Source organism: Leptosomus discolor, chromosome 21 (genome assembly GCF_034619465.1).
Source record: "Leptosomus discolor isolate bLepDis1 chromosome 21, bLepDis1.hap2, whole genome shotgun sequence".
Taxonomy (NCBI): Eukaryota; Metazoa; Chordata; class Aves; order Leptosomiformes; family Leptosomidae; genus Leptosomus; species Leptosomus discolor.
The window spans coordinates 275,977-302,036 of record NC_141411.1 but is presented as its reverse complement, the minus strand read 5'-3'; the positions used below and the strand labels follow the sequence as shown (position 1 = coordinate 302,036).

Below are 26,060 nucleotides of genomic sequence, written 5' to 3'. Positions count from 1 at the left end.
TTCTTTGCCATTAACAGAAAAAATTGGAGAAAGCAATGTTTGTTTTACAAAGATAATGCATCTCCCAGAGAAGAAAACCCTAAATTGAGAATAGAGGTAACATGAAAAAAAAAAAAAAACAAACAAAAAACCACAGTACTGCCCTCTATTCAAAGAAAGTAACTCCTGATCTTTTTGGTTAAAGTAATACTTAGACCAATCATTCAGTTTTCTTGCTTGATAAAGTGTGACTGGGGAAATGGAGGGGAAGGGGGCAGGGGAAGGGGGGAAAAAAAAAAGCACACAGACATCAACTATTTCACCTTGATGAAAGTCTCAATACAGCTATGGAAAGCCTAAGTATTTATTCTTTTACAGTACACTGGGTGCCGGCTGCAAAAAAAAAAAAAAAAAAAAAAAAAAAAAAAAAAAAAAAGAAAAATGTATTCACTTCAGGCACAACTTCTTTCTTTTTAAATTTAAATCAGTAAAAGAAACTGGGTTTAGAAGCTGCAGTGTTCTAAGCAGCAGCAGATTTGTGCATTGTTTTAAATATATTTAAGTTACCACACCGATGGCACACCTCAGCCTTATGAAATTCTGCACTGCACGTGTTTCAGAATGCTACAAAAATAAGTCTACCCTGGAAAGAGACTTTCATTGAGCTCTAACAGCTTTGCTAGCTAAAGGACTCCGGTTAAATGAAACCTGAAAACATTGTCACGTTCGGCCATCAACGCAAGTTATCTGAACGCTCATATGGATCTTAGGTCAAGTTGAACTTAATCCACCCTCGTGTGGTCCTCTGAATTTGAGCAGAGTGAGCCAAAGCGAGCCTTCCACTTCCACTCTGAAGGAAAAACATAACACAATTGAGCACTAAGGCATAGTAATACCTTGGCCAAAAGAACAAAGGTAAAGCATAAGGTAACTGTAGTGCAGAATTCCATAAGGTCTACCAGAGTAGAGCTGTCTATAATGTTTACTCACATAGGCAATGTAGATTTGCAGTTACCAGTTGCGTTAAATGCACCATTCAAAACAAGCTTCTAAAATGTGATACTATAAGGCGCCACCTTAAGTTCTCCAGAATGCAACTGTGCATAATTTTAAAACGGTTTCATAAATTTATTTTAAACATAACATGAGAAGGTGTTAAAACTGGTGTAATAGCTTCTTAAATTTGGAGGAAGGGATGAACAGGGAGATATTCAATACCCTTCACCAGCCCCCAACACTCAGTCGTACATCAGGTATGGGTTTTGTGGATCAGTCTATAACACCAGCTTGACGGATCTTTCTCTCTGCACCAAATCCCTGCAAGGAAAGGAAAACAAACTTTTACGTCCAGCATCATGCTTTAAAGCAAACCTGTTCTGTTCCAACCAAGTACAGCATCAGCACGTTTCTAATTAGCCACGTTCGCCTCCAGAAACAGAGACAGTAACAAAACAGGTTCTGTGGGTTCATCTCTGTAGTCCCAGTGCTTGGCAGATTCCAGACACTATAACCCTTCTGCTTATCAGGCGGTGGCAGAACGTTATGTGAAAGCCAAGTTTAAGTTTAGGTAAAGGGATTTCACGTACATCTCTGAGCAGTGAAACAGGAGGTTCATAGAACAAAAAACTAACCAAGATAGCCATGACTGCCTAGAACACAAGCAGCAATTGGTTGCTTCTATAATGTGCGCTCTTCTGAAACCACAGCATACATCAGTGACCCAGGATACAGCCCCCCTGACCTCGCACAAAAATAATCTGATCTCCCACAGCAGGTGACTAGCTCGCTACGGAACAGACCGGACACTACGTTTCAAACAGTCCAGGCTTCCAACAGAGGAAGCAGCGTCACGTTACCCAAGTGAAAACACAAACTGCTGTTATCCTATGAGCTCGCCTTTTCTCTTGCCTACCTTTGAGTTATCCGGTCCCCTAGGCTGACGAAGAACTGTTAGACGAGGAGCATTGGCATCATCCAGATTAATGCTCTTTAAGCGATTAACAAGTCTATCGGGACGTGGAGCAGCAACAGCCTTGGCGCCTTCACTGTAACAGAGTCAACCATACAGAGCACTGATGACTTCCCAGAGACAGTGTAAGCCACCTAATTTATAGTCACTCCCCCCATTAAGCCATTAGCATGATGTGTCTTGTGTGAAAGCGGACCTTCCCGATGACACCACGTATGTCTGCCTCAAAACCACGACTTTAACTACAGGACTCAAACACCAGTAGCTCAAAAGGGCATTCTTTAGTGAGCAGAGGTGTTGCATTTACTCTCATGCACACATAGGTAGTATTTCCTGTATTTATGTTCCCTTTAACTGCAACAATAAGAAACTGAAGAGTTGCCAGTGTGTAATGGCATAGCATTAACACCTCTGAAGATGGTAACAGACAGCTTTTAGAGAAAAAAAATCAAATGTTAGCTTCCTGCAGCTATAGAAGTACCATTTCAAGCCTAAGCAAAACCAAACTGGTGCATTTTCTTCAAAATGTGTAAGTAGTTCAAAAGCAAAAAAACAAAAACAAATACCCACCACCCTTAAGAAATGACAGGCCAAAAAGAAGAGAGTGCCTAACATTGGTTTTCCATTTGAAAGCAGAAGTTGGTCTTCAGGAATCAGGTGGAGGCACTATGTCTTATGCTGGTCAGAGAGGCCAGCAACTAAATCGTAATACCATCAGTTCTCTTATCATTCATTAACTTCTACTTAGAAGGCTGTATCGAAGTTCCTGCTACGGGAGGAGCTTCTCAAGAAGAGATTAAAGAACGACCAGGCTATCTGTAATTAAGAAAAGCTGAGAGGTCTGCTGCTGCACTGTACTGGACACCCTACAAGTGCCAGCAGTTCTCGTGTCAGAGGCTCCCACTGAAGCCAGCTGAAATTCAGAGGTCCCATTCTAGGGCCAGCTAGCTCAGTTTAGAAGCAGCACGCACTCCACTGCTATGATGGAGACACTGTGCCAGATTAAATCACTTGAATTCCAGATCCTCACCAGACACGCCACACATTACAGGCACTGCATTTTCCTGTGCGCTGGTTCAGGATTACTGAGAACTCCACTTCATCCCCAGCCTGTAGCTCCACACCATCCTGAACTTCTTTGACATGGAAGAAGAGCTTTTTGCTGTCACCCACTTCATAGTTAATGAAACCAAACTGAAAACCAACACATGACAAGGTTATTTCTTTCCTCTTGATCCAACAGGTGCAATGACTTACTCATTATTGCAGTTTAACTACTTCTAGAAAAAACACAACAACTCTGAAGTGCCTCATAGAAGTGGAAACAAAATTTCTACACTGAACAGAACATTCTGTCTGGAAACATTATTTCTGGAATTCTTAGGTACGCTTCTTGCGTTTGTAAAGTCACATTTGAACCCTGAATTCTATAGAACGAGTTCTGAAAACTGCCGAAGTCCTGGCAGAACACTGCTGCACGTTCTTTTCTAAGAGTCCACATTAAAAGTTACACAGTAGAAACCACTCCAGTTTTTTGTCAGTCACTGGTATAAGAAGTCAGTCACTTCCATTTTCCGTTCTACTCATGTATACACCAGCAAAACTCATCTAGCCTCTTCATAAATGACTACAGCTTAGTGGTGCAAAATACTACGAAAATACAAAGCATTCACAACACTTAATTTTCTAATCATTCCAAGATGTGACTAACTAGGGCAATGTCCTGGTTTCAGCTGGGATTTTTTCTTCCTAGTAGCTGGTACAGTGCTGTGCTTTGGATTCAGGATGAGGATAAGGCTGGTAACGCACTGATCTTTTAGTTGTTGCTGAGCACTGCTTGCACTGAGTCAAGGACCTTTCTTCAGCTTCTCATGCTGCCCTGGCAGCCAGGAGGCTGGGTCATGCACAAGCAGCTTGGAAGAGACACAGCCAGGACAGCTGACCCAAAGGAGCCGAAGGAATATTCCATACCGTATGACATCATGCGCAGTATATAAACTAGCAGGAAAGCTGGCCAGGGAACACTGCTCGGGAACAGGCTGGGCACTGGTCGGTTCGTGGTGAACAACTGTTTTTCATTTGCATCACTTGTTGTTCTTGGGTATTATTTTCTCTCTGTTATTTTCCTTTTAATTTCAATTTATTATTATTATTTTATTTCAATTATTAAACTGTTCTTATCTCAAGCCCTGCGTCTTCTTACTTCGACACTTCTGATTCCCTCCCCCATCTCACTGGGGGATGGGGAGGGAGTGAACGAGCGCTGTGTGGTGCTTCGTTGCCAGCTGGGGTTAAACCACGGCAGGCAACGATCAGCCTTTGGATTTCAGGGGGACTGTAATCATTGACTGATTAACATAGCAAAGCAGCTTATTCTAGAAGGGGAGTATGTGCAGTTTTGTTCCTTTTTTTAAACAGCTTTTCAAAAGCCCCGTTCAGCAGATACTGGTTGGATCTATTTCTAGTGCACCTCAAAAACAGGTCTTCAGAATCAACCACAGCACAACTGCTGCCCAGGAGTACTGACTAACAGCACCAAACCAAGTACTGAGTTCACCTTTAGTAAAGTCACGTTACACAGGCCTGCATAAACCAGTACACTTGGGTTACACAAACTTGCTTCCCTAGAACCAGGGTACAAAGCAATCCATTTGTGCACAACAAGCTTCCTGGTTCAAGTGCTGAACTCTGTTCTCATCTGCTCCATGCCAAGTCAGGCAGCTCTTTCCTATTAACATGTATCTTGTCTTCACAGCATTGGTCACTCACCTGATCTTTCACGCATTCCACTGTGGCTCTGCGGAATGGTGTGATGTTAACAGCCATTGTCTGCCCATTTTGACCAAGAACACAGAGCTGAAACTTTACTGTCTCTCCCTTTTGCAGACAGTCACCTTTGTTTGCCATTCCAACAATTCCAAATGGATAGACCTCTCCTTTCATCTCACCTACAGGAGAAAGAAGTACACTACAAAATTGAGAGGCATCCTTTCCTACCCGAGGGCATTCAGAATTTAATGCCAATATTAGAAATGCTACTTTTACTGACAGCTTAGTAGTACAAACATAGTCCGCAGTGTGAATATAACCCTCAACACCTCTACTTACAGCTTATTAAACTTCTATGCTTCTTGTGCATTTGTGAAAGGAACGCTTATACTTTAAAAGCAACAAATCTTACCATCCTCCATGACTTCAATCATGCCCTGGTATTCAGTTTGTGTGGGATCTACACTCCTCAAAGGACGAATTACTTTACCAGAGTAAACAGTTGGATCAGCTTCTTCCGTGATACCATTCACTGACAAGAAACAGTGGAAGAACAAGATGTTCCAGTTATACTTTATTTTTAAGGAGAATTAACAAGTGGTTCAGACTGACCAGGAGCCAGTAATTTGCACTGCAAGACACCTAAGGCAGTGCACTCTATCACGCAGTAAAACTGGAACAGCTTTAACACAGCTTTTATAGTATATAAGTAATGATAGCTTTTCTAATCAAGATCACACCAAAATCTCAAAGATGGAAGAAGAAAAAGATTAGTTTCTCATGAAACTAGAGGCATGGAACTTCAAAAGCAAATCGAAGTATTTTACCTCTCTTCCACTGCATTCCCATTCCCTGCTCACTTCAGTCATTCAATAAGCTTTTAAGTATGCATTTTTTGCCCCCAAGTCCTTAATTCCCCATCTGCATTCCTCCTGTGAGGTACAGCACAACTAGTGCAATTACTGATTCGGCTGGTTCTGCCACTAGGCCTCTCCTTATAACCCTCCAGCTCAACAGGACCAAGTACAGTAAAGGCCCAAAGAGTTGCCATTGTCTACAGGACTGTTGGTCTGCACTTGTCTGTCCTCTGGAAACACAGGCAACAGCTTTCAGGAAACCAACGACCACCACATTAAGTATGGTCTGTTTGGTCTAAGGTCCAGCTGTAAATAAATTATTAATGAGCTTTATCCATCAGCACCTGCCAAGAGCCTTGTAAGCAGAAAATACCAGGTACAGTCTTACCTGCATGTGTTTTGTTCACCTTTTCCGCACTAACTTTGTTTCCTTTGCCTTTTGACAAGCTGTATTCAACAGTGTCTCCAAGTTCCAGGCTATCAATATCACCACAGTATTCACTACAGGAACAGCATTACATACAATTTTCCTTTAGTCACATGGTAACGGTGATGCTCACTCAACATTTACATAAGTTGATCAGAAACTATTTAACTAGCTCAGCACCTCATGTTTTCAAGAAATCCTCATTCAAGAAAGTAAAGCGTTTCAAATACACAATACAACTGTATTTCTTGGGCTGGGATTCAGAGGCATAGAATGACACACCTAAGCATACATAAACACACATATATATACACACACATACACACACACACATGTGCGTGTGAAGTCCAAATGGGTTTAACAGTCAATTCTACAAAAGTTCACCTCTCCCCCAAGAAAACAAACACCCCTCCCTGTCCCCCCAACAAACAAATAAATAATAATAACAGAAAACTGTCGTTCACCTGTAGTGGAAAAAGATCTCCTTATCATGATTGGCTGTTTCAATAAATCCAAAGTTATCTTTCAGGGCTGCCACATATCCCAAAAGCCTCTTAGAGCTGTAGTTGCGTCCCAGCATTCTGACAGAAACAGCCGTTTGCAGACCAGTTCTCTTCACTTCACAAACACAGAACTCAACCTGTTGAAGAGGCATGTATCAATACTAGATAGAAAAAAAAAAACCTAAACAAACCAAGACCACCACCAACAAAAAGACCCCAAAACAACTCATTTCAAAGCTGTGCAGCTCTAATCAATACCTAGGCTCTCCAGGACAGTAATTTCCTAGCCACTACTCTCCCAGAAACATCTGTCAGTCACTGACATTTACTACATTCCAAAGAGCAGCAGTCACACCAGCGGTATCAGCAAGGCAAGCCAGCCTCTAGCACTCCACTTCTTTCACCCACTAAAGATGAGAATCTTTATGTGATTCGCCTCCTTTCACTACACTTATCACCAGTGGCTCACAGCAAGCGTGTACCTAGCTTCGTTCATTTGATTCAGATTTTTAAAAACAACAATCAGTGCCTTCCTAGCATGGGTCCTGAACACTGACAGCTTTTTTAGGCTGCTCTTCTGGATCTCCAAGCTCTTTCTCCCTTTCCATTGTCTTCCAGACTAATTTCTCATAAGGGTATGTTCTCCCTCTTTAACATCCATCTCAATCTCTATGCTCATTTCCTCTTGATTATTCACAAGCAGAGTCCGCTGTCCTAATGACAAGAATTCCTTGTTTAAAAGGCATCATTTACATTGTAAGAAACTACTTTCACATATGCATCATCAGGTTTTAGGATTTTTTTTTCTTAGTTATACGGAAGATAAAGCCACTCAAACCGAGGACAGAAGAAATGGGTAACATTATGCAGATGCCTTGTCCTTCATTTGTTCGAGAAGGAGAACAAATCCAGTAACCCTTAAGGCAAAGAGAAGCTCACATCTCACAACGCACAGAAAAATATTTCCCAATGGTATACTTAGTTATATTGCCTTATCTCCTATTTGGGGATTAGCAGATCCTTCCACATCCTTGGCCTGGTAAGGAATGGTCAGTTTTACTCCACAGTCATCATAAACAATTATTCCATCCTCAGCTTCCTAAAAACAAGACATCAGAATTCAGCAATGAGTGTCTTATTTGCGAGCAAACAAGTTTACTACATACAATTCAAGCACTGTTCATTTGAGACACAGTGGTTTTACAGTTACTGCTCAGTAACTGGTGAAAAAACCACAAAAAAGCAATCAGCTCTGAGTAAGAAGCTTTAAACGATGCTAGACAATATTTTTAAAGGAAAGAAAGAATTACCACCTCTTCTGGTAAGTATTTATTGGAAGTTTAAGTATTCTGACATTGTTTAAAACAGCGTGACAAAAACCCAGAGGTTCTCCTCTAGCTGTAAAAACTTGAATTTAACCAATACTATCTAGCACCTTATGTAGTAGGAGGTAGAAAGAAATTTCCCATCAAGTTCCTGGAAATTATCCTCAACATCATCATCACCGATGCTTTTATTATCTTGTTTCACACAAGTTAGTTTTTGCTGACTGCTGTCATTACTATTAATGTACTTCACATTTATACAGGATAAACAGTGCTTCTGTGCAAGCTGAAGCACAGATGCTAAGGAAGCAGCCTCAGCCTGCAAAGCCAGGAACACAGAATAGGGACTTCACAAGTAGAAGAGCAGCATTACCTTCTCTTTGCCTTTATTTGGGCTAGTGGCTTTGGCTGGAGTGGCTTCTTTGTCTATAGTGCCCACAAAACGGTGATCTGATTGGGTGTGGAAAGAAACCGTGCCCTTTGGAAGTTTTTTAATCCTTATAGCATGATTTCTTTGGGCAGATAACATATCCTGAAAAACAAGACGGATAGGATTTTAGACACTTCACATAATTTCTTCAAAAACTAAGATTTTATAACAGTGTTAGTCTTACTCACAGGAACAACAGTAAACTCTACTTCATCAGAAATATGGAGTTGATTTCCATCCATAATTTCACTGAAGTGAAAGAACATACGAGCATCCCGATCCACACACTTAATGAATCCAAAGCCATCTCTCATTGCTGCAATCACACCCTGAGAATAGTCAAACAGACAGTTTAGTTTTACTAATAGTATGCAACATCTGTCTGCAGGTACTCCACATCTGTCTGTGAAGTATGTAGTAATCTGAACACAAGGCCTGAATCCTATGAAAACACTTCTTTGTTTATGCCATATGCTTCCTTGCAAGCTGTAGTGCTAATGGCTACAGTCAACCTGAAATGCAAACAAGGCACACTTATCTAGTTTCTCAACTTAATTTCTTATGAAGAAGTGAAGTGGAGATTAATTTAAGCCATTACCAAGAAGGGCTACTATTCAAGAGCTTGACATTACTACTACACAGAGAACACAATCTTAAAGAGGGTAGCTCTACAAATGTGTGCATCATCTATGCAAGTATATAACACATACAAACAGGAGCACATGAAACATACAAGAAACTATATAAACAGGAAGTAAAATCAGTGGTAAGAGGGAAGTTTAAGAGAAAAATCAACAGATTTCCAAACACAAATGAAGAAATTAAAAGCCTTCTTACAAAGAAGTTTGTTAAAACAAGACTGTCATACCCATGGGTGTATATTATGGTAAGCATGCTACATAATATTTTAGCAGCCCTCCTGATAACCACTAGAAATGGAATGCTGAACGATAAACAGAATATACGGTGCCCTATCAACTGTCAAAAAAAAAAAAAAATCCATTTCTCACTCTGACCTCTGTTAAAAACTTAAAAAATAAAGAGGCTCCATAAAGTTGCTGAAAGAGTTCATTACTCAAGTTACGAAGAACTAGTACCAGATCACAACAGAGGTATTGAGCAAGACAGAATCCATAAACATACTCAGTTCAACCCAGTTACTGCAGAGCCTTTAGCAAGTCTCAGGGAAGATTTACAGGATTTGAATGACAGCGCAAACATACTTCCCACCTTTAGGACCATTCTTCTTTTATATAGCTTTCACTCCCTCAGAAAACGTAGGGAGGCAACTAGGAAAGCTAAGGCCTCCTTGGAGTTAAGCCTTGCAAGGGAGGTCAAGGACAACAGAAAGGGCTTCTTCAAATACATTGCAGACAAAACTAATACCAGAGGCAACGCAGCCCCACTGTTGAATGAGGCGGGTGCCCTGCTGACAGAGGATACAAACAAGTCAGAGCTACTGAATGCCTTCTTTGCCTCTATCTATACTGCTGGAGCCTGTCCTCAGGAGCCCCAGACCCCTGAGGCCCCAGAGGAAGTCAGGATAAAGAAGGAGTTTGACTTGGTTGATGAGGACTGGGTTAGAGATCAGTTAATCAAGCTGGACATATATAAATCCATGGGCCCTGATGGGATGCACCCATGAGTGCTGAGGGAGCTGGCAGAAGTCATTGCTAGACCACTCTCCATCATCTTTGGTAAGTCCTGGGGAACAGGTGAGGTTCCTGAGGACTGGAGGAAAGCAAATGTCACTCCAGTCTTCAAAAAGGGCAAGAAGGAGGACCCGGGTAATTACAGACTGGTCAGCCTCACCTCCATCCCTGGAAAGGTGATGGAACAACTTATCCTCAGCACTGTTTCTAGGCATATCAAGGATAAGAGGGTCATTAGGAGCAGTCAATATGGCTTCACCAAGGGGAAGTCATGTTTGACCAACCTGATAGCCTTTTATGAAGACATAACCAGGTGGATAGACAGTGGATGTGGTTTACCTTGATTTCAGTAAAGCATCTGACACCATCTCCCACAGCATCCTCGCAGCTAAACTGAGGAAGTGTGGTCTGGATGACCGGGTACTGAGGTGGATTGTGAACTGGTTGAAGGAAAGAATCAGAGAGTTGTGGTCAATGGGACAGAGTCTAGTTGGAGGCCTCTATCTTGTGGAGTCCCCCAGGGGCTGGTACTGGGACCAGTACTATTCAATATATTCATCAATGACCTGGATGAGGGAACAGAGTGCATTGTCAGCAAGTTTGCTGATGACACACAACTGGGAGGGGTGGCTGACACCCCAGCAGGCTGTGCTGCCATTCAGCGAGACCCAGACAGGCTGGAGAGCTGGGCAGGGAGGAATTTAACGAAATACAACAAGGGCAAGTGCAGAGTCTTGCATCTGGGAAAGAACAACCCCGTGGACCAGTACAGGTTGGGGACTGAGCTGTTAAGAGAATAGCGTAAGGGAAAGGGACCTGGGGGTCCTGGTGGGCAGTAGGATGACCATGAGCCAGCAATGTGCCCTCATGGCCAAGGCAACCGATGGCATCCTGGGGTGTATTAGAAGGGGTGTGGTCAGCAGGTTGAGAGAGGTTCTCCTACCCCTCTCCTCTGCCCTGGTGAGACCCCTGGACTATCTGGAATAGTGTTGTCCAGTTCTGGGCCCCTCAGTTCAAGAAGGACAGGTAACTGCTTGAAAAAGTGTCCAGCACAGAGCCACAAAGATGATTAAGGGGGTGGAATATCTCCCTTATGATGAAAGGCTGAGGGAGCCGCATCTCTTTAGCTTGGAGGAGACTGAGGGGTGACCTCATTAATGTTTATAAATAGGCAAAGGGCGAGTGTCAGGAGGATGGAGACAGGCTCTTCTTGGAGATGGCCAATGACAGGACCAGGGGCAAAGGGTATGAGCTGGAGCACAGGAGGTTCCACATTAACAGAAAGAAAAAGTTCTTCACTGTGAGGGTGACAGAGCACTGGAACAGGCTGCTCGGAGAGGCTGTGGAGTCTCCTTCTCTGGAGACACTCAAAACGCACCTGGACGCATTCCTGGATGACCTACTCTAGGTGGTCCTGCTTTGGCAGGGGGTTGGAGTAGATGATCTTTCGAGGTCCTTTCCAACCCCTAACATTCTGTGATCCTGTGAAAATCAGCTAACCTTTCTAGAAGCAGCCAATACTTGCCACCTCAATGACAGCTCAATTCAGACAGGCAAATATATCTAGGTAGAGTAGAAATATAAGTCTATAGGATAGAGTGCCAAAAACTGAGAGGCTGAAGTCAAAGTTCAGCAGTTTTCTTAAAGCAAAGGGTCCTTAATTCACAGCATACTGATGTGATAGCATTGTAACTGGACTCTAATCGAAAATGAAGGCAAATTTACAGTCTAGTTGGAACAGACTCAACATTTTAAATTACAGAAATGAAAGATACTCTTTTGATTAGCACAACCATCTTCGACCCTGTCATCCACAAAGTTTTTCATATGTGATAGAATGCAGCTCTTTACCATCCATCTGCTGGATCCTCATACAGAAGGACTGGCCAAAACCCATAAAATCCAAAAGCTACACACAGTACCTCCTCTGACTCTTAAGACTTTTCACTACCTGAACCAGAGTAGCCCCAGATTCTTCCAGTTTTCCTAAGGAACATGAGTAGTTATCCATTAGACTCAGGCATTTCAATTTTTAAATAGTTACAAGATTGCGTTACTTCTCAGTCTGCTATAACCAGCTAGCAATCCACTCCCAGATGGCCAACTAACATCTAATTCTCTAATATTATTTCATTAACCTGGTAGTTAACCTTGTACTGTTTTATAAAGGAAAGATGCACAGCATTAATTCTGAATTTTATACCATTTAAGCACTTTGTTTGAAGTGTACACCTGAGGACTGGATTTCAGAAGAGGTAGTGGAAAACACTAGCGATTCTTACATAAAGTTACCATTTAAGACAAACCTCCATGTTTTACTTTAATTTCCCCTCAAGAATTGAAAAGTTTTAAAGATAGATACTTGCCATTTCCCTGGTTTCATTAGTAAACTGGAAAGTATTGGGGAGAACCTCAATATTGGTGGCTCGTTCCAGTTTGTCACGTCTGTCTGTCGAAATGTTGAATCTAACATGGTCACTTTCCAGCAAGGTCACCTTGGATTTTGTATCTTTGTCTCCAAACGGAAGTTCTTTAGGAATCACAAAGTCAACTTTGATGCGGCCAGGTAACGGATCACTCTAGCAGACAGAAAACCCAACAGAAAAAGTTAATTCACCTACAAGACTCAGCACAACTGCAGACAGAACAGTTGGCAGAAATACTAATGCTAACAGAAGTATGGATGACACCAAATGCCTGCTGGACTCATACCACTATGCTTCATTTCTATCAATCCCAATTTGTAATTTACTGACCCTAGCCAAATGCAAGATGGTTTTTGGTTTGGTTGGTTGGTTTAGGTTTTTCTTCTTTTAAGCACCAAGCATGTATTGCCAAAGAAATTAAGACTCTATTTCAAGAATTAAGTTTACAACCATACTTGCAACACTTCTAAAAATGCTGTGTCTTTCTTATTAAGTGTTTGAAACACAAAAAACGCCACCCCAAACGTTCCCCAAACAATGTAGACTCACCTAAAACCTTACGGAAGTGCTCATGTACATACTTTCCTCAAAGCCAAACATCAAAGGTCAAGTTAACTCTCTGTCAAAAACCTCATTAACTGTTAATGTTCACAGGAAGCCATAGATCAGGCTTATTCCAGCAAATACTTTCTCCCATTTTCCTTATGCTTTTGCCTTAAAGATACATCCTAAACCCACAAAACTTAATAGGAAGCATTTGAAACATTAAAGAAAACACATACTCCCCAATGTACCACTACCCTAATTCTCGCTCTTTATAACCTTTAGAAAAATTGCATACTGTGACTGCTATCGATGGTTGTTACAAGTCTAAGCTTACTCCCTTACTCTGATGTAATGCTTATGCAGCAGACTGTTACAGGGAAAGAGGAACATTTTTACTGTTTGACTGGAATTCAATACAATCAATACAATATTTCACATAAACTGAAGTAAATACTGAAATCCACCTGGTTTTTGCTGGGTACTTTTGGAATTACTTTGGTTACAGTTCCTTCAAAATGTTCAATGCTGATATCTTCAAAAATGACAGTTCCTTGAGGCAACAGTCTAACATCTGTTGCAACTTCTTTACCCTAAAAGCACAAAAATCAGTCAAATGCCCACAGAGAAGAGGCAGACTTTTTCCAGTAAACCTCCTCCCCCCTTCTTTTTACAAGTTAATTTGACAAAAGAGCATGCTGCCCAGTTATGCCCTAGGATCTTGTCTTCAATTTTTACTGGATTTCATCTTACATTTCTGTCTTTGATTGTAAACTCCACATCATCACCAGGCTGTAAGGCTTCTAGGTCACCTTTAAATTCACTATAGTGAAAGAATATCTCCTTCACGACATCACCCCTCTCAATAAATCCAAAGGCTTCCTAAGAACAGAACAAAGTAATAAATTAGCTATTCTCTTAACACACCAAGACAAAATTCTACAGGTTCTATCAAACACAGTAAGACTACGACATACCAGTATAGCATACTTATGAGTGCACACAGCTAACAGACCACAAGAAATATACAAATGGAAATAAATGGGACTTCCTTTGTTAGGAACATTCGTACCAAAGATTAGCTATTTAAACAGTTTCACCCAGTTTACACCCACAGCTCCAAACTGTTCATAGCTCTTAATCCCCTAAATGTATAACATCACTTTGCAGAACAGCATTTCATTTTCAAATGAAACTGTAAAGCTAAAGCATCACTTACTTTCATGGCACAGACTACTCCTTGACAGCGGGCTTGTTTCTTTTTTAATAGCATAATGTTACGAGCACTTACAGCACCAGTACTAGAGGGAGAAAAAAGTAAACAGAGCAAGCTTGAAACAAGTTGAAACTAAATAAAAAAGTTAACATTATATTTCACAATGTCATTTTAGTTCTTGAAACAGGCATGAATTCTGTCTGACTACTAAAACAAAGTAAGAAGTCAGAAAAGCAATACCAACTTACTGTTTATTTGTATCAATTACAAAGTTTATTTTATCTCCTGTTTCCAGCTGCACATTTCCTTCAACATCCTCCGGGGTGTAAGTCAGGTAAAATACTTCCTGTAAATTAACATTTACTAATATCACTCTATTTGCAAAATAGTTGTTTTAAAGACAAATTAGCACAGTTTTGTTTAATACCAATATCTATTAAATAAATTAATTTAGTGAGAAAATTAAAAAAATGGTCAAACATGGCAGGCAAAAATATTCTTTTTTCCATCATGCTGTTTTGCTGAGTCTGTAACAAGCAACTTAAGTTGAAAGGTTTGTATGTGGCCATCTTTAAATGTCAATTTCTAAACATTAAAAGTTCAAGATAAGGATACATGAACATTATATAGCCTAGCTTCATTACGTTTTAAAAAAGAAAAACAACTATTCAGCTCTATATAAAGGTCTCCATAGATATCAGCAAGCAAGCTGCCAAATTAACATTTCCATTCACAATAATTATCAAAGCACGCTCTTTTTTTTGGCCCAGAACTATAGCTCTTAGCAGTGTCAATTGTCTACATTAAATTGCATCGATTTTATTGCTCATAGACCACACTGATGGATCAGTGAAGAGTTCAAGTAAAATACATAAGCTTTACCCCATTACGTTCGTAGCATACACTCCCTGTTGGACTCTGACCCGGGGCAGCTGGAGATTTACTCTCTAAATTGTGAGGAACAGCACACACAACCTACCAGTCAAAAAAAAAAAAAAAAATCCATTGCTAGTCATTTCAAGTGCAGCATTGTTAAACACAAAATGAATCTCAGTAGCCTCTGCTATTCGCGCAGGGATGCACTTCTAGTGTAACTCAACAGGGAATGCCACGCTGCAAAGTTTCAGTCTTACAGAACACCTGTTGACCCTCAGAACTGAGCTAGAGCTCAAACCGAACCTCCAAACTTTTACCAGAACAATGAAAATATATTTCAGTGTAACTGTATATTATACGTAGTTAATATGCATGCTTAATGAATCTAGCCTTCTGTACTGGAGAAAACGATGGAAATGATGCACATATAGAAAAGAGACACTAACTTGTCCATTTATTCGCTCTTCAGGTAATATTTCTGGTTTTATCTTCACCAATTTAATAGCAATGGGTTTTCCAGTTCGGCGATCAGAAGACACTTCAAACTCAACATCGTCTACAAGACAATCAAACATGATAATGGCATCACGGAGTTTTGGTTGGTTGGTTGGTTTTGTAATCACTAAACGCCGAACACAACAAAGTAATACTCAGATGCTTTTGTAACCAAGGAAGGACACACTATTTGCAAATATTTATCTGGTTATTCTGCTTATTCACTCACGTTGCTAATGAACTATTCCACTGTAATGGCTTGCCCCTCAATAATCCCCTCTCCCTGCCCTGCTCACCATACAGCAGACTTCACACTGAAGCTCAAACAACATAACATATGCCATTGAACAGTTTAGAAACTTCACTGCCACATTAATTAGTAGCATGAAGTAGTAGTCTCCTCCTGAAATCAACTGGCCACCTTCAAACTAATTCTAAAAAAGAAATACTGAGTACGAGGTATATTCTTCCGCGGCCTAAGCGCTTGCTTCCATCTCAGTTATACAAGTTTGACCTAATACCGCACCTTGTCCAGAGCAGCCACAACTATATTAATACAAGCAGCATAAAGTTTAGGTGCTGTAAAGGTCTGTCATCGGGAGTGGCAAGTTATTAATTCAATCATCTCTTTAGCCCACCAGAAGCAACAGCATGCATCTGTTCATGCCACAGGATAAAAGGATTTTCTATGGCAAGTGAAAGATACTGGTCTTCCCTCAGTCAAGAAGCCCTGATCGTTGCCTAATTACCTCCTACTTTGAGCTCCTGTAAGTTGCCATTATACTGTGAACAGTGGAAGAACAGTCTAGCTTGCCGTTCCGAACACTGAATGAATCCATAAGAGGTCAGCAGTTTTTCTATAACCCCAGTCTCACGCAGCGCTGCCGAAGTACCATTGGGGTACCCGTTGTGTCCATTGTTGTGGAGCAGGTTTGGATCAAAGCTCATCTGTTTAAAAGAAACAGGGGTGGTGGGGGGAAACAAACACAGAAAACACTCTGAAACAAAGTTTCCTTTCTCCATGCCCACAAAGACAACTTGTGGAAGTTGTTATAACAAGCAAACTGTAATAAATTTTAAAATAGAGTAAGAACAGTATAACAGTTAAGCTTTTGTAAAACAATACTCCCTAAAATATCGACAGGGAACATATTTATAGAATAGCCCAGAAACACACCAAAGTAAAGCTTGCTTAGACCAAAACAAACTTCTGACTTTCTTAAGTATTATACCTCAAAGTACTCCTACATTCACTTTTTCACACCAGAGCCTGAAAATATCTAAAGTATCTGCTCTTATAAATTGAACAGGTAATGTGGAAAATGCAACATTTATGAAACAACAGAATAGGTTCACATCCCTGCAAAGTTTGTCCCCAGTTTGCCTGTTCAATCTTTCACACTAAAAAAACTGATTTAAATATTTAAACATTTTTACCCAGTTATGGAATTAATACGCATAACTAAACTTAAACTAACATTTCAGTGGCATAGGAGCTCAAATGCTAGAGGCTGAGAAAACTTTAAAACAGCATTAAACTAAAAAAGTTAAAGCTGTAATGAACTGTTAAATCATCTTACATTCATGAAAACTTTTCTTTTTTCTTTTTTTTGGGGGTGGGGGATCTTTTCAAGGCACAGACTCAACCTTGAAGTATTCATAAGTCCCTTTACTAACCAATTGGCTTTTTGATGTGCAAGTCTCATTTTTAAAGCAAACCACTGCCATTTACAAGTTAGCAATTAAATCAGTTGAAACGTTACACCTCACTAAACACTGTAATTAAAGAAAAACTACTCAAGCAACCCTCCCCAAACAGTCAATCTGTATCTCAAAATACAGTATTGAAGTGGTTTTATTTGCTGCAGTTTGCAGAGTATTTATTTTGGTAACAGAGTAAGACTGTATCTGTTCTCTGCCTTCTTGCTGCATCAAGTAGAAGAGATTAAAAATTAGTCAGCGATATGTTTAGTGGAGAGAAAGGCCACCTGAACAACTTGTAAAACAGTCACGCTTCTTACTCTAACACAGACATTGAATTACTTGATGTATTAAAAGCATGTCTTACTACGCTGTTTGGAAATCAGTTTAAAAGTGATCACAGAGCACTGAAGAACACTTGCTGTGGAGTTCTTCGGCAGAAATCTTTATTTTTGTTAAGTGAGACTGACATTAAAAAAAAAGAATTGGGAACAACTGCAATAGGTAAGGATTGACAGTGTTCTGACCTTCAAAAGAAAAATTAAAACATCAGTCCTTACACCACTGTACACAGCAACTTCTCAACTAGTTAGCCTTCAACCATTACTCCCAAATGGTTCTATAAAAGCTGCTGGTACTGGTTAATAGTGAAACTATTAAGCATAACCCATGCTGCGTTATTTTCCTGGAACATTTCCATCTTCATGTTATGGCTTACACGTTATTTAATTAGACTTTCAGGCAAAAAGGGTATCTTAGCAGAACCTAAGGGGTATTTCCACCCATTTCATTCTGCAGGAGGTAGTGACGTTTTAATGTGAGAACTTCTAATAAAATTTCAAGAAAAAAACAAACTGATACTTCGTAATTGCTTGGGAAAAGCCAAATGCTTCGTATTTGCTGAAAAATTGTTGATACTAAGAATATGAAGAGGTGAGAGTATATTCACAAGGTAACCAACCCTAGGACTTCCTATGCTACTGAAACACGTTGACATTGCTGCCCTGACCCACCGATCTCTGATACAGGGGACTGCCCTTCTGTTTAAGGCCCACATGTGGTAGAAGTAGATGAAGAAAAATATAAAGAGAAGGTGGGGGAGCTACGGGAGGGGGGAATAAAGGATCTCATGACATGACACTGAATAATGGTTCTCCATCTCGTACAGCTGTGATAGCATAGTACAGCATTGGGGGACTACAGAACTGGTCAGTAGTTACAAAGTACAGTGTTAGCCACTGCCAAGCTCTTTAAAAATTCAGTGCACTAGTAAATCTGTTATAATGTCTATAATACGCACTGCTTATTTTCTTGGTTTACATCTCATTTTTCTTTTCATTTTTAAAATAAGTAACAATTGTACCGACAACTGTTGCACAAAAGCTGCAAGTCTCGATGGGAAAACGCACCGGGGCAAAGGTGTGCACATATACACCCCCAATACAGAAACAGCTGCAAAGGCTGTATGTTCTGTTAAGATGTATTAAGAGAATTACTAAAAGCCTAAATTAGAGTCTCTTTCAGTACTGTGAGTCTTCCTACAAACTATAAATTCTTGCAAGGAAGGGACTACCTTACTACTCAGCTTCCCCTCTCGTACTTCAAAGGGAGGGATGAAAAAGTTGAACCAAGGACTTAGCTTCTAGTTCACTGGATTATATATTAGTAACGTCACATAACTGACAGAGGTCTCGGTATATAGGTCTCAGAGTACAAATATTTAACTAGTATATTGATTTATCTTGGCTCCATCGTTATTAGCATTTGTCCAAACCTGTGAGTCTCAGGTCTGGTCATACAAGATGCTATACAGCAGTTCTTGTACATGAGCACACAATCATAGAATCACGGTATGCAAGGGGTTGGAAGGGACCTCTAAAGGCCATCTAGTCCAACCCCCCTACAATAAGCAGGGACATCTCTAACTAGGTCAGGTTGCTCAGAGTCCCATCAAGCCTGACCTTGAACATCTCCAGGGATGGGGCCTCCACGAGTTAAGAGTTTTACACTCTCTAGGAACATTTGAGAGTTTCCTCTCTCATTGTATTTTCCATGCATTGTGAGTTTTCCTTTGTCAAGGAGGACAAAGTAAAGGTAAGACCAAACTCAGAGTTGTACAAACACCTGAAGATCCCCATTACAATAAATAAAAGTTACAGATGATGACCGTCTCCCTCCATTGCACCCTTAAAGCAACTTCCAGAGGACCTGCAACCTAGAACCAACTAATTTGTAATTGTTTTAATCCTCTTCTACTTTGCCCAACGTATTCTACAATAATTTTGCTATCAGCTTTACATATGTGTCTGTTCTGCCACATTTGACACTCAAACTCTGGAAGAATGAAAAGATCCCATATCAATGCAGAACCATAGCATCAGTGCAAGAAAACATCACAACATGGTAGTTTACAAATATCAAGCAAAGCATGTAACTACTATGTGAACAGCTGGTTCACATCCAGGTTAGATATAAATTTTATTGCCACCATATTCAGACCGATAGCCTCCATACTATCCCAAAATTAAGTAACAAACTGCATTCTTCTAGAACAAGACAAATGAACAGAAAAACGCAGTATTGTCTGTTAGAGTGGTATGATAAGCCACAGCATAACAGACAAGATGTTATTCAATCTCTTAATTTTAATCAATACTGCCCTCTTATTCTACAATTACAAAACCTCAAGTGTCAGGATACCTACAAACCTGCGATAACTGGCATAAATGAACACTCTTACATGTTCAAATAAGTCATAAAATACTAACATGTCAGAAAACAATGGAGACACGACCCCCAGCAAAAACCCCTGGAGAACTCTAGTCCATCTTCCTCCTCCTCCTCAACGGCCTCTTGCCAACAACAAAAGCAGACGTGCCTTTGTCTAGCTGAGTCTTGAAAACCTTTAATGGCAGAGGTTCCACTACCCTTCTGGGTTAACAGTTGCAGTGCTGCGGTACTCTCCCAGCAAAGATGTCTTTCCCTCACGTCCAGCCTAACTGTTCAAGGGACAAACAGGAGTTCACCTTCTTTATGCAGCGGATTACGTTTAAAGGCCACATTTTCTCTTAACAACAACAAAACACTATACAAAGCTGCTAGGAGTTACAGACTAGTTCCTGCCAGCACCACACCAATGTACACAGCCTCATCTTTTGAGGCAGGCAACCCCTAGGACATTCCATACACAAGAAGATGCCCTTGTGGGAAGGCAACAGCTGAATTGTTTGATTCTAAGCCATCCTAGAGTTTGAAATACTGTTCAAAAATGAATTGGTCCTGCAAGTAGAGTGGCTGGGGGAAGGGAAAATGATATATTATTACATCTTTTCCTAGAAGAATAGTAGGCAAGACCATTAACCCATTCTGAAAGCTCAAATGGGTGGGACAAATGCTTTTTGTGAGCCATTTACAAAATGGCCACTTCACATCTCTGATACAAGGTAAGTACATAAACACACATTCAGCCTGCCACAGATGTTAAGTAATAGGCTAAAGGTAGTATTACTAAAGGTACATCAGATACAGAAAATGACAAAAATCTACCTAAAAATCAAGTTCAGAATAGCCTATCTGAGGGTTATAAACCACACTGCTGTAATCTCTTGCTCAAAGGCTACCATTGTATAGTATCATTTGAACAGTTAGAATTTCAAGGCGTATCAGTATAGCACGAGGAACTCATCATCAATCATCTAAAGCCTCACAACGTAAGTTCAAACAGAGATACACTCCTCAGAGTGGCACTAAAATTTGCTGTAGAGAAAAAGATACAGTATAATACCGGTAGTCCTTCCAGATGCTTGTTGTATTCCTACACCTGTTGAAACAACGTTTCAGAGCACAACAAAAAATCAAACACAACGTCCATTTATACGTATCACCAAGAGTACTGTCATAAAACTGCTCTTCAAAAAACTTGTACTAATAGGCCACAGCCTATTAACGTACAAACAAGACTTGCTTGGAGCTATAATGTAACGGTTATACGCTGGACCACAACAACTACCTGGTTGGGCTGTCCACTGCCAACAGTTCACTCTCAGCAGCTGATTTTTAACACAGCTGACCTGTCAGTTTATAAGAATGAGAACTATGAACCCCACTGGTACTCAGAGGAAGAAAAAAAACCACAACTGCAAGATTTAAAGACTAAACAGAAGTAATTAGTAAAAAATGGGATTGGAACCACAACATCACTGTTACTAGAAGACAGAAATACTAATAACCAGCTCTCTAAGGTTACAAGTATCGTTAAATAGAATAATTTGCAGGTACTATTAATTCATAATACTACTAAACCAATGTAACAGCAAAGAACTGCTAAAAAACTCTAATAAAACCACAGCCTTCTGTTGATCACTTGTTTCCCATTAAGTTTAGAAATACATATATAACTCTTTATGTAACACATGCACCAACCTCGCAGTGATATTCAAATATTGCACTTTCAGTAGTATTAGCCGATTCTTCTGTTTCAGCACAAGTTTCTAAGAATGAAGACTGCTATTATTAAAAAAAAAAAAAAGAAAAAAAAAGGAGAGAAGATAGAAAGAGAGAGAGAGAAAGAGAGAAATAAAAAAAGACAGCAAGAGAACGTGATCTATCAAGCTAACAGAGAATGCAAGTGCTGCTGCCCTGGGCAGTTTCAATACAGCACTGGAGAAAACAAAGACTACTAGCAGCGTTGGGACGTGCTCTTTTGAAGCTGTTGAGTAGGCACAAACTTCTTGTTTCAGATCAAGCCTCGTATCTTCAGTGTAAGTTTCCTCTTCTTTGGTCTTGAGTTGTTACGATGTGGTATATTCTTTTCCTGATCTGAACTTGAAGCAGCAGTTTCAGGTGGTAAATTCTGTTCTGTTCCACTTCATACTGGAGAAAGGAGACACACACACCAAGTATCACTTTAAAAGAAATTACACATCAGTCCTAGGTGCTCCTACAAACAGGTGCAATTCCTCTATCTTAATACTGTAGGTTTGATCCAAGCTAGGAAAGACTGTTTTACAGATACATTTGGCATTCCCATTTTCAGTTTTGTTTTCCTCCAAACCAGTGATATGGAATTTCCAACTTTAAACTTTTTACAACACAGGCATTTCAAGAAAGGTCCCACTTCGTACAATTAAAACAGCAACTTCATTTTGATGAATAGCAGCATCATTTAATGCAAGTCTCAGTCCACCTGTCAATAACTTTATATGGGTCCTGTCTCATAGCATGTAAAATAATTGCAGAGCCATTCTCTGGACTCCTTAAAACAGCTTGCAAAATGTTCACATATCGACAATATTTGTGTAGATAACATGACAGAGAAGCCTCTCTGCAACACTAACTAGATAATTCCCTCCTAAACTTTTCCAGCACCACTTTGTTTAGACAAACTGCCACCTACCACATAAAAATGAAACCTTATAGAAACAGAACTTTTCTTTTTCCTTTTTAAAGAAATTAAATCAAGTTTTGATTTGAATTTGTTGCTTACTCAGTAGATACAGGAAAAAAAGGGGGAAAAGATTTTTGTGGAAAAAGCCACTAAGCAGCAACACAGCTGTGAATCTATGGATAAACTGGCACGTTATGCAGCAATCTAAAGGTATGAAGCATCAGAGCACAACTCTTCCCCAAGTCATTCCACAGGTCCCACATCAAATGAGTAAAAATATGGACAAAGCCTATTTCTCCACTGAAGCAAGAAAGTAAATTTCACGATTTACATGGAGCTGTGGACTCCCTTCCATGAACTTCAGTCAACTTAAGTGAATGAAACATGATTGCAAAGACATTTAACTGTCATCACAGCAGAAACGCATACTGCGGTCTGCTATTACAAATAAGAACACTAAACCCCAAAAGCATGTGACGGCTGTATGCAAACTCATCATCCAGTTTTCAGAGAAGTTTGTACATCAACGACCTCTCTTCAGATGAAGCATCTTTCTTTAGCAACCACTCTGAAAAGCTTGCAACTGAAATAAGTTTTCTTGTCAGACCATTACACATACATGAATGAGACCAGCTAAGAAACTGGATGAGGGCATTACAAACCAGTACCCGGTATGAAGGATTTGCAGTGAAAGATTCAATTATAAAAAAATATAAATTAGAAGACAGAAAGCTATTGCAAAACTAAGAGCATCACTAGACTTTACGCATATCTCCATAATAGATTCAGGCAACCATTACCACAACCTCTTTCAAGACATCACTATTTTTTGGACAGCATTTCAGATCTCAAATAAGCATCCTCCCAACCAAGTTCAGGAGAAATGAAGGAGGCATACACCCTATCACAGGAACTGCACAGGGACTCTTATTCACGTACTTCCCTCTCATCTAATTAGACTAATACTATTAGAGCTCTACTAGAGCTATAACCTGTATCATATTACAGTTCTCTTTTTTCCTGTGCATAGAATATATTACTTTTTCATAGAATAATCAAAACATCTCTTCTGCCCAAAGACGGCTAAAGCTAATTTTGTCAGGTAATGGTATAAAGCATAAGCTTTTCCCTTAAATGACAGTTCATTCGATAACAAGATTGGTCTACTACACTGAAGTCACTTCAAAAAATGGGGTTGTCAACTAAGCATAACTAAGGTTAAAAAAAAGTAAATCTTTGTGTGTCTGCCTCAAATTCTTTACTTTTCAATTCAGCCACTATAAATACTCCTCCAAATGGTAAACACCCTAAGCAGCTGCCCAGCCCCCAAGTCACACTGGGTTCTGTATTTATATATTTACAGCTGAAAGGATTAATGCAAAAACATGGAAGAGCTGTACAAGTCCTGTTCTCAGTCTTTCAGGTGCAGATTTTGCTAAGTGACAGCAGGTCACATAAAGCTGTTCACAGGTAGAAACCACCTACACAGGCTGCCGGCCAAAACAGCTGGATCACAAACACTGCTTTGTTTCCCATTTTCTTCACAAAAAGAGGTAACTGAAAAAACACGCATTTAACTGTGTTAGAATGTGTCTTCTACAAATAGCCGCCTCTTCTTACATGACCAAGATCAAATTTAATAAAGATAAAATTTTGTATTTTCAGTATGCACGCACAACACAGCCGCTAGCTACTTGGAGATAAAGCTATTCCATCTCTTTTCAGCTGAACATTGGAAAGCGGCACTGAACTCTAGCTCTTGAGCACCCCAACCAATACATGACAGCCACGAGATCAGCAACCGACATTCACTAGGTCAGTGAAGCCACTTTTATGTCAAAACAATACATCTATGAGGAAAAAAAAGTTAAAAGCACTTCCAAGGACATCTGTAAATGCACATATACGTATAGAACCATCAAAAAAAAACCCGGCATAAAACAAAAAATCCGTTCTTTTAACGCGTCTGCAATCGGGGAAGAGCCCTACGCTCGCTATTAACGCGAACAACAGAAAGCCGGAGCAGACCGAGAGCCTCCCCGCGGGCCTTCCGGAGGGGCCTGCGGCGCGGCCCTCCCGACGGCCTGTTCTCTGCGCTGCAGCAAGATGGTGGCCGCGGAGCGGAGCCGCGGCGCGCCGGGGGGCGGTGCCAGGCGCCCCAGCCCGCAGCGCGCCGAGCGGGGGCTCCGTGCGCGGGGGGCGGCCAGCAGCCGGCCGCGGCCTACGCTATGACGGCGCAAAGGCCGGAAAGAGGGCCGCGCCGGGTGCCGCCGCTCCCCGGCCTGGGAGAAGGGCGGGCGCGGCGCAGGGAGTGGCCGCTCCGCCGCCCTCCCCGCACACAAAGGGGGGCGATGGCGGCCGCTCCCCCGCACACAAAGGGATGGGGGCCTAGCCTCTGCGCCGGGCGGGGCTGCGCGCGCGGCACGCCGGGAGCCGCCGTCCGCCGCCGCCCCTCCGCGGCGGCCGCGCAATCCCGTCCCCAGGAGTCCCAGCGCCGCGGCCCCGCCCGAGGCCTGCCGGGACCCGTAGTCCCCTCGGCGCCGCCCCGGGCAGGCCTGGCGCCTGCCGGCCTGCAGGCCCCAGCAAGCCCCGCAGCCCACTAGGCCGCGCAGCGCGCCGGGAAAGCGAGTTCTATCGTCGCGGTGGCCCCGCCTTCGCGGCCGGGCGGAACTCTAGCCCCCAGGAGGCCCGGCGGCAGGGCGTCTGCCCGCAGGACGCCGGGAGCTGTAGTGCGCACGCCACCACGGCCCAGCGAGCCGCGGCCACCAGTACTCCATCCCCAGGAGCGGCGGCCTACGGGACAGGCGTCCGCCCTCCCGCCCGCCGGCCACCGCACTCCGCGCGGCCGAGGAGAGGTTCCAGGCACCTTCACCCCGCCGAGACCGCTGCGACAAGAGACACGGGGCAGGAGGACCCAGAGGTGCCCTCTACCTCTGGCGCCGACCCTCGGGGGCCCCAGTGTCCCCTCACTTGCACGGGCGCCGCCCAGGCGGCGAGGGGAGCCGCCGCAGCCCGCCGCGAGCCGTACTCACCCCAACAGCTCAGCGCCCCCGCTCCAGCGCCGCCATGAGCAGCACGGCACAGCACGTAGGAATAAATCCCGGCCTCTCGCGAGAGCGCCGGGGCGGAGCCGCGCCTGCGCCGAGAGGAGCCTGGAGGCTGCACGATGCGCATGCGCATCTGACAGCGGAGGAGGGGGGGGAGGGGGGGGCGGGTCGCTGCGCGCAGCGGTTTTTGTGCGGGCGAGGGCGCGCGCCCCGCCCCTGCCGCCCGCGCAGCCGCGGCCCCGCCTCGCGACGAGGCGAGGCGAGATGGCGGCTGCACGGCGGGGAGCGACCCCGGGCGGGCCGGGAGCCCTTGGGCTGCTGTGGCGCGGCCTAACGGCGGCGCTGCCGGTTCGGGCAGGCTCCGCGCTCCCGGGAGCCCGGCTCCGTGTCGCCGAAAGCCCGATGCGGAAAGGCAGCGCCTCCGGGAAGGGAGAGGGGCGGGCATCGCTCTCGGCTGAA

General features: G+C 42.2%; 1 protein-coding gene across 3 annotated transcripts; it reads right to left on the bottom strand.

Moving 5' to 3' along the window:
• Positions 1 to 379: 379 nt before the first annotated feature.
• Positions 380 to 25,670, bottom strand: CSDE1 (cold shock domain containing E1). Of its 3 annotated transcripts, none has more exons than XR_015184001.1 (21): positions 25,587 to 25,670; positions 21,591 to 22,040; positions 16,217 to 16,415; positions 15,419 to 15,528; positions 14,979 to 15,071; positions 14,345 to 14,442; positions 14,100 to 14,181; positions 13,634 to 13,762; positions 13,348 to 13,473; positions 12,278 to 12,490; positions 8,448 to 8,588; positions 8,203 to 8,361; positions 7,496 to 7,603; positions 6,466 to 6,641; positions 5,963 to 6,075; positions 5,130 to 5,249; positions 4,718 to 4,896; positions 2,979 to 3,142; positions 1,892 to 2,024; positions 1,198 to 1,296; positions 380 to 829 (listed from the first exon to the last, which is right to left on the bottom strand). XR_015184001.1 is itself a non-coding variant. In XM_086476715.1 (21 exons), the coding sequence occupies exons 3-20, from the start codon at positions 16,413 to 16,415 to the stop codon at positions 1,249 to 1,251; spliced, it is 2,391 nt and encodes a 796-aa protein (XP_086332841.1). In that variant the 5' UTR covers positions 21,591 to 22,040; positions 25,587 to 25,670; the 3' UTR covers positions 380 to 829; positions 1,228 to 1,248. The 3 variants fall into 3 exon arrangements, 2 of the variants coding, with proteins under 2 accessions (XP_086332841.1, XP_086332840.1); XM_086476715.1 differs by having other exon boundaries at positions 1,228 to 1,296; XM_086476714.1 differs by lacking the exon at positions 380 to 829 and having other exon boundaries at positions 1,084 to 1,296.
• Between the last annotated feature and the right edge of the window lie 390 nt (positions 25,671 to 26,060).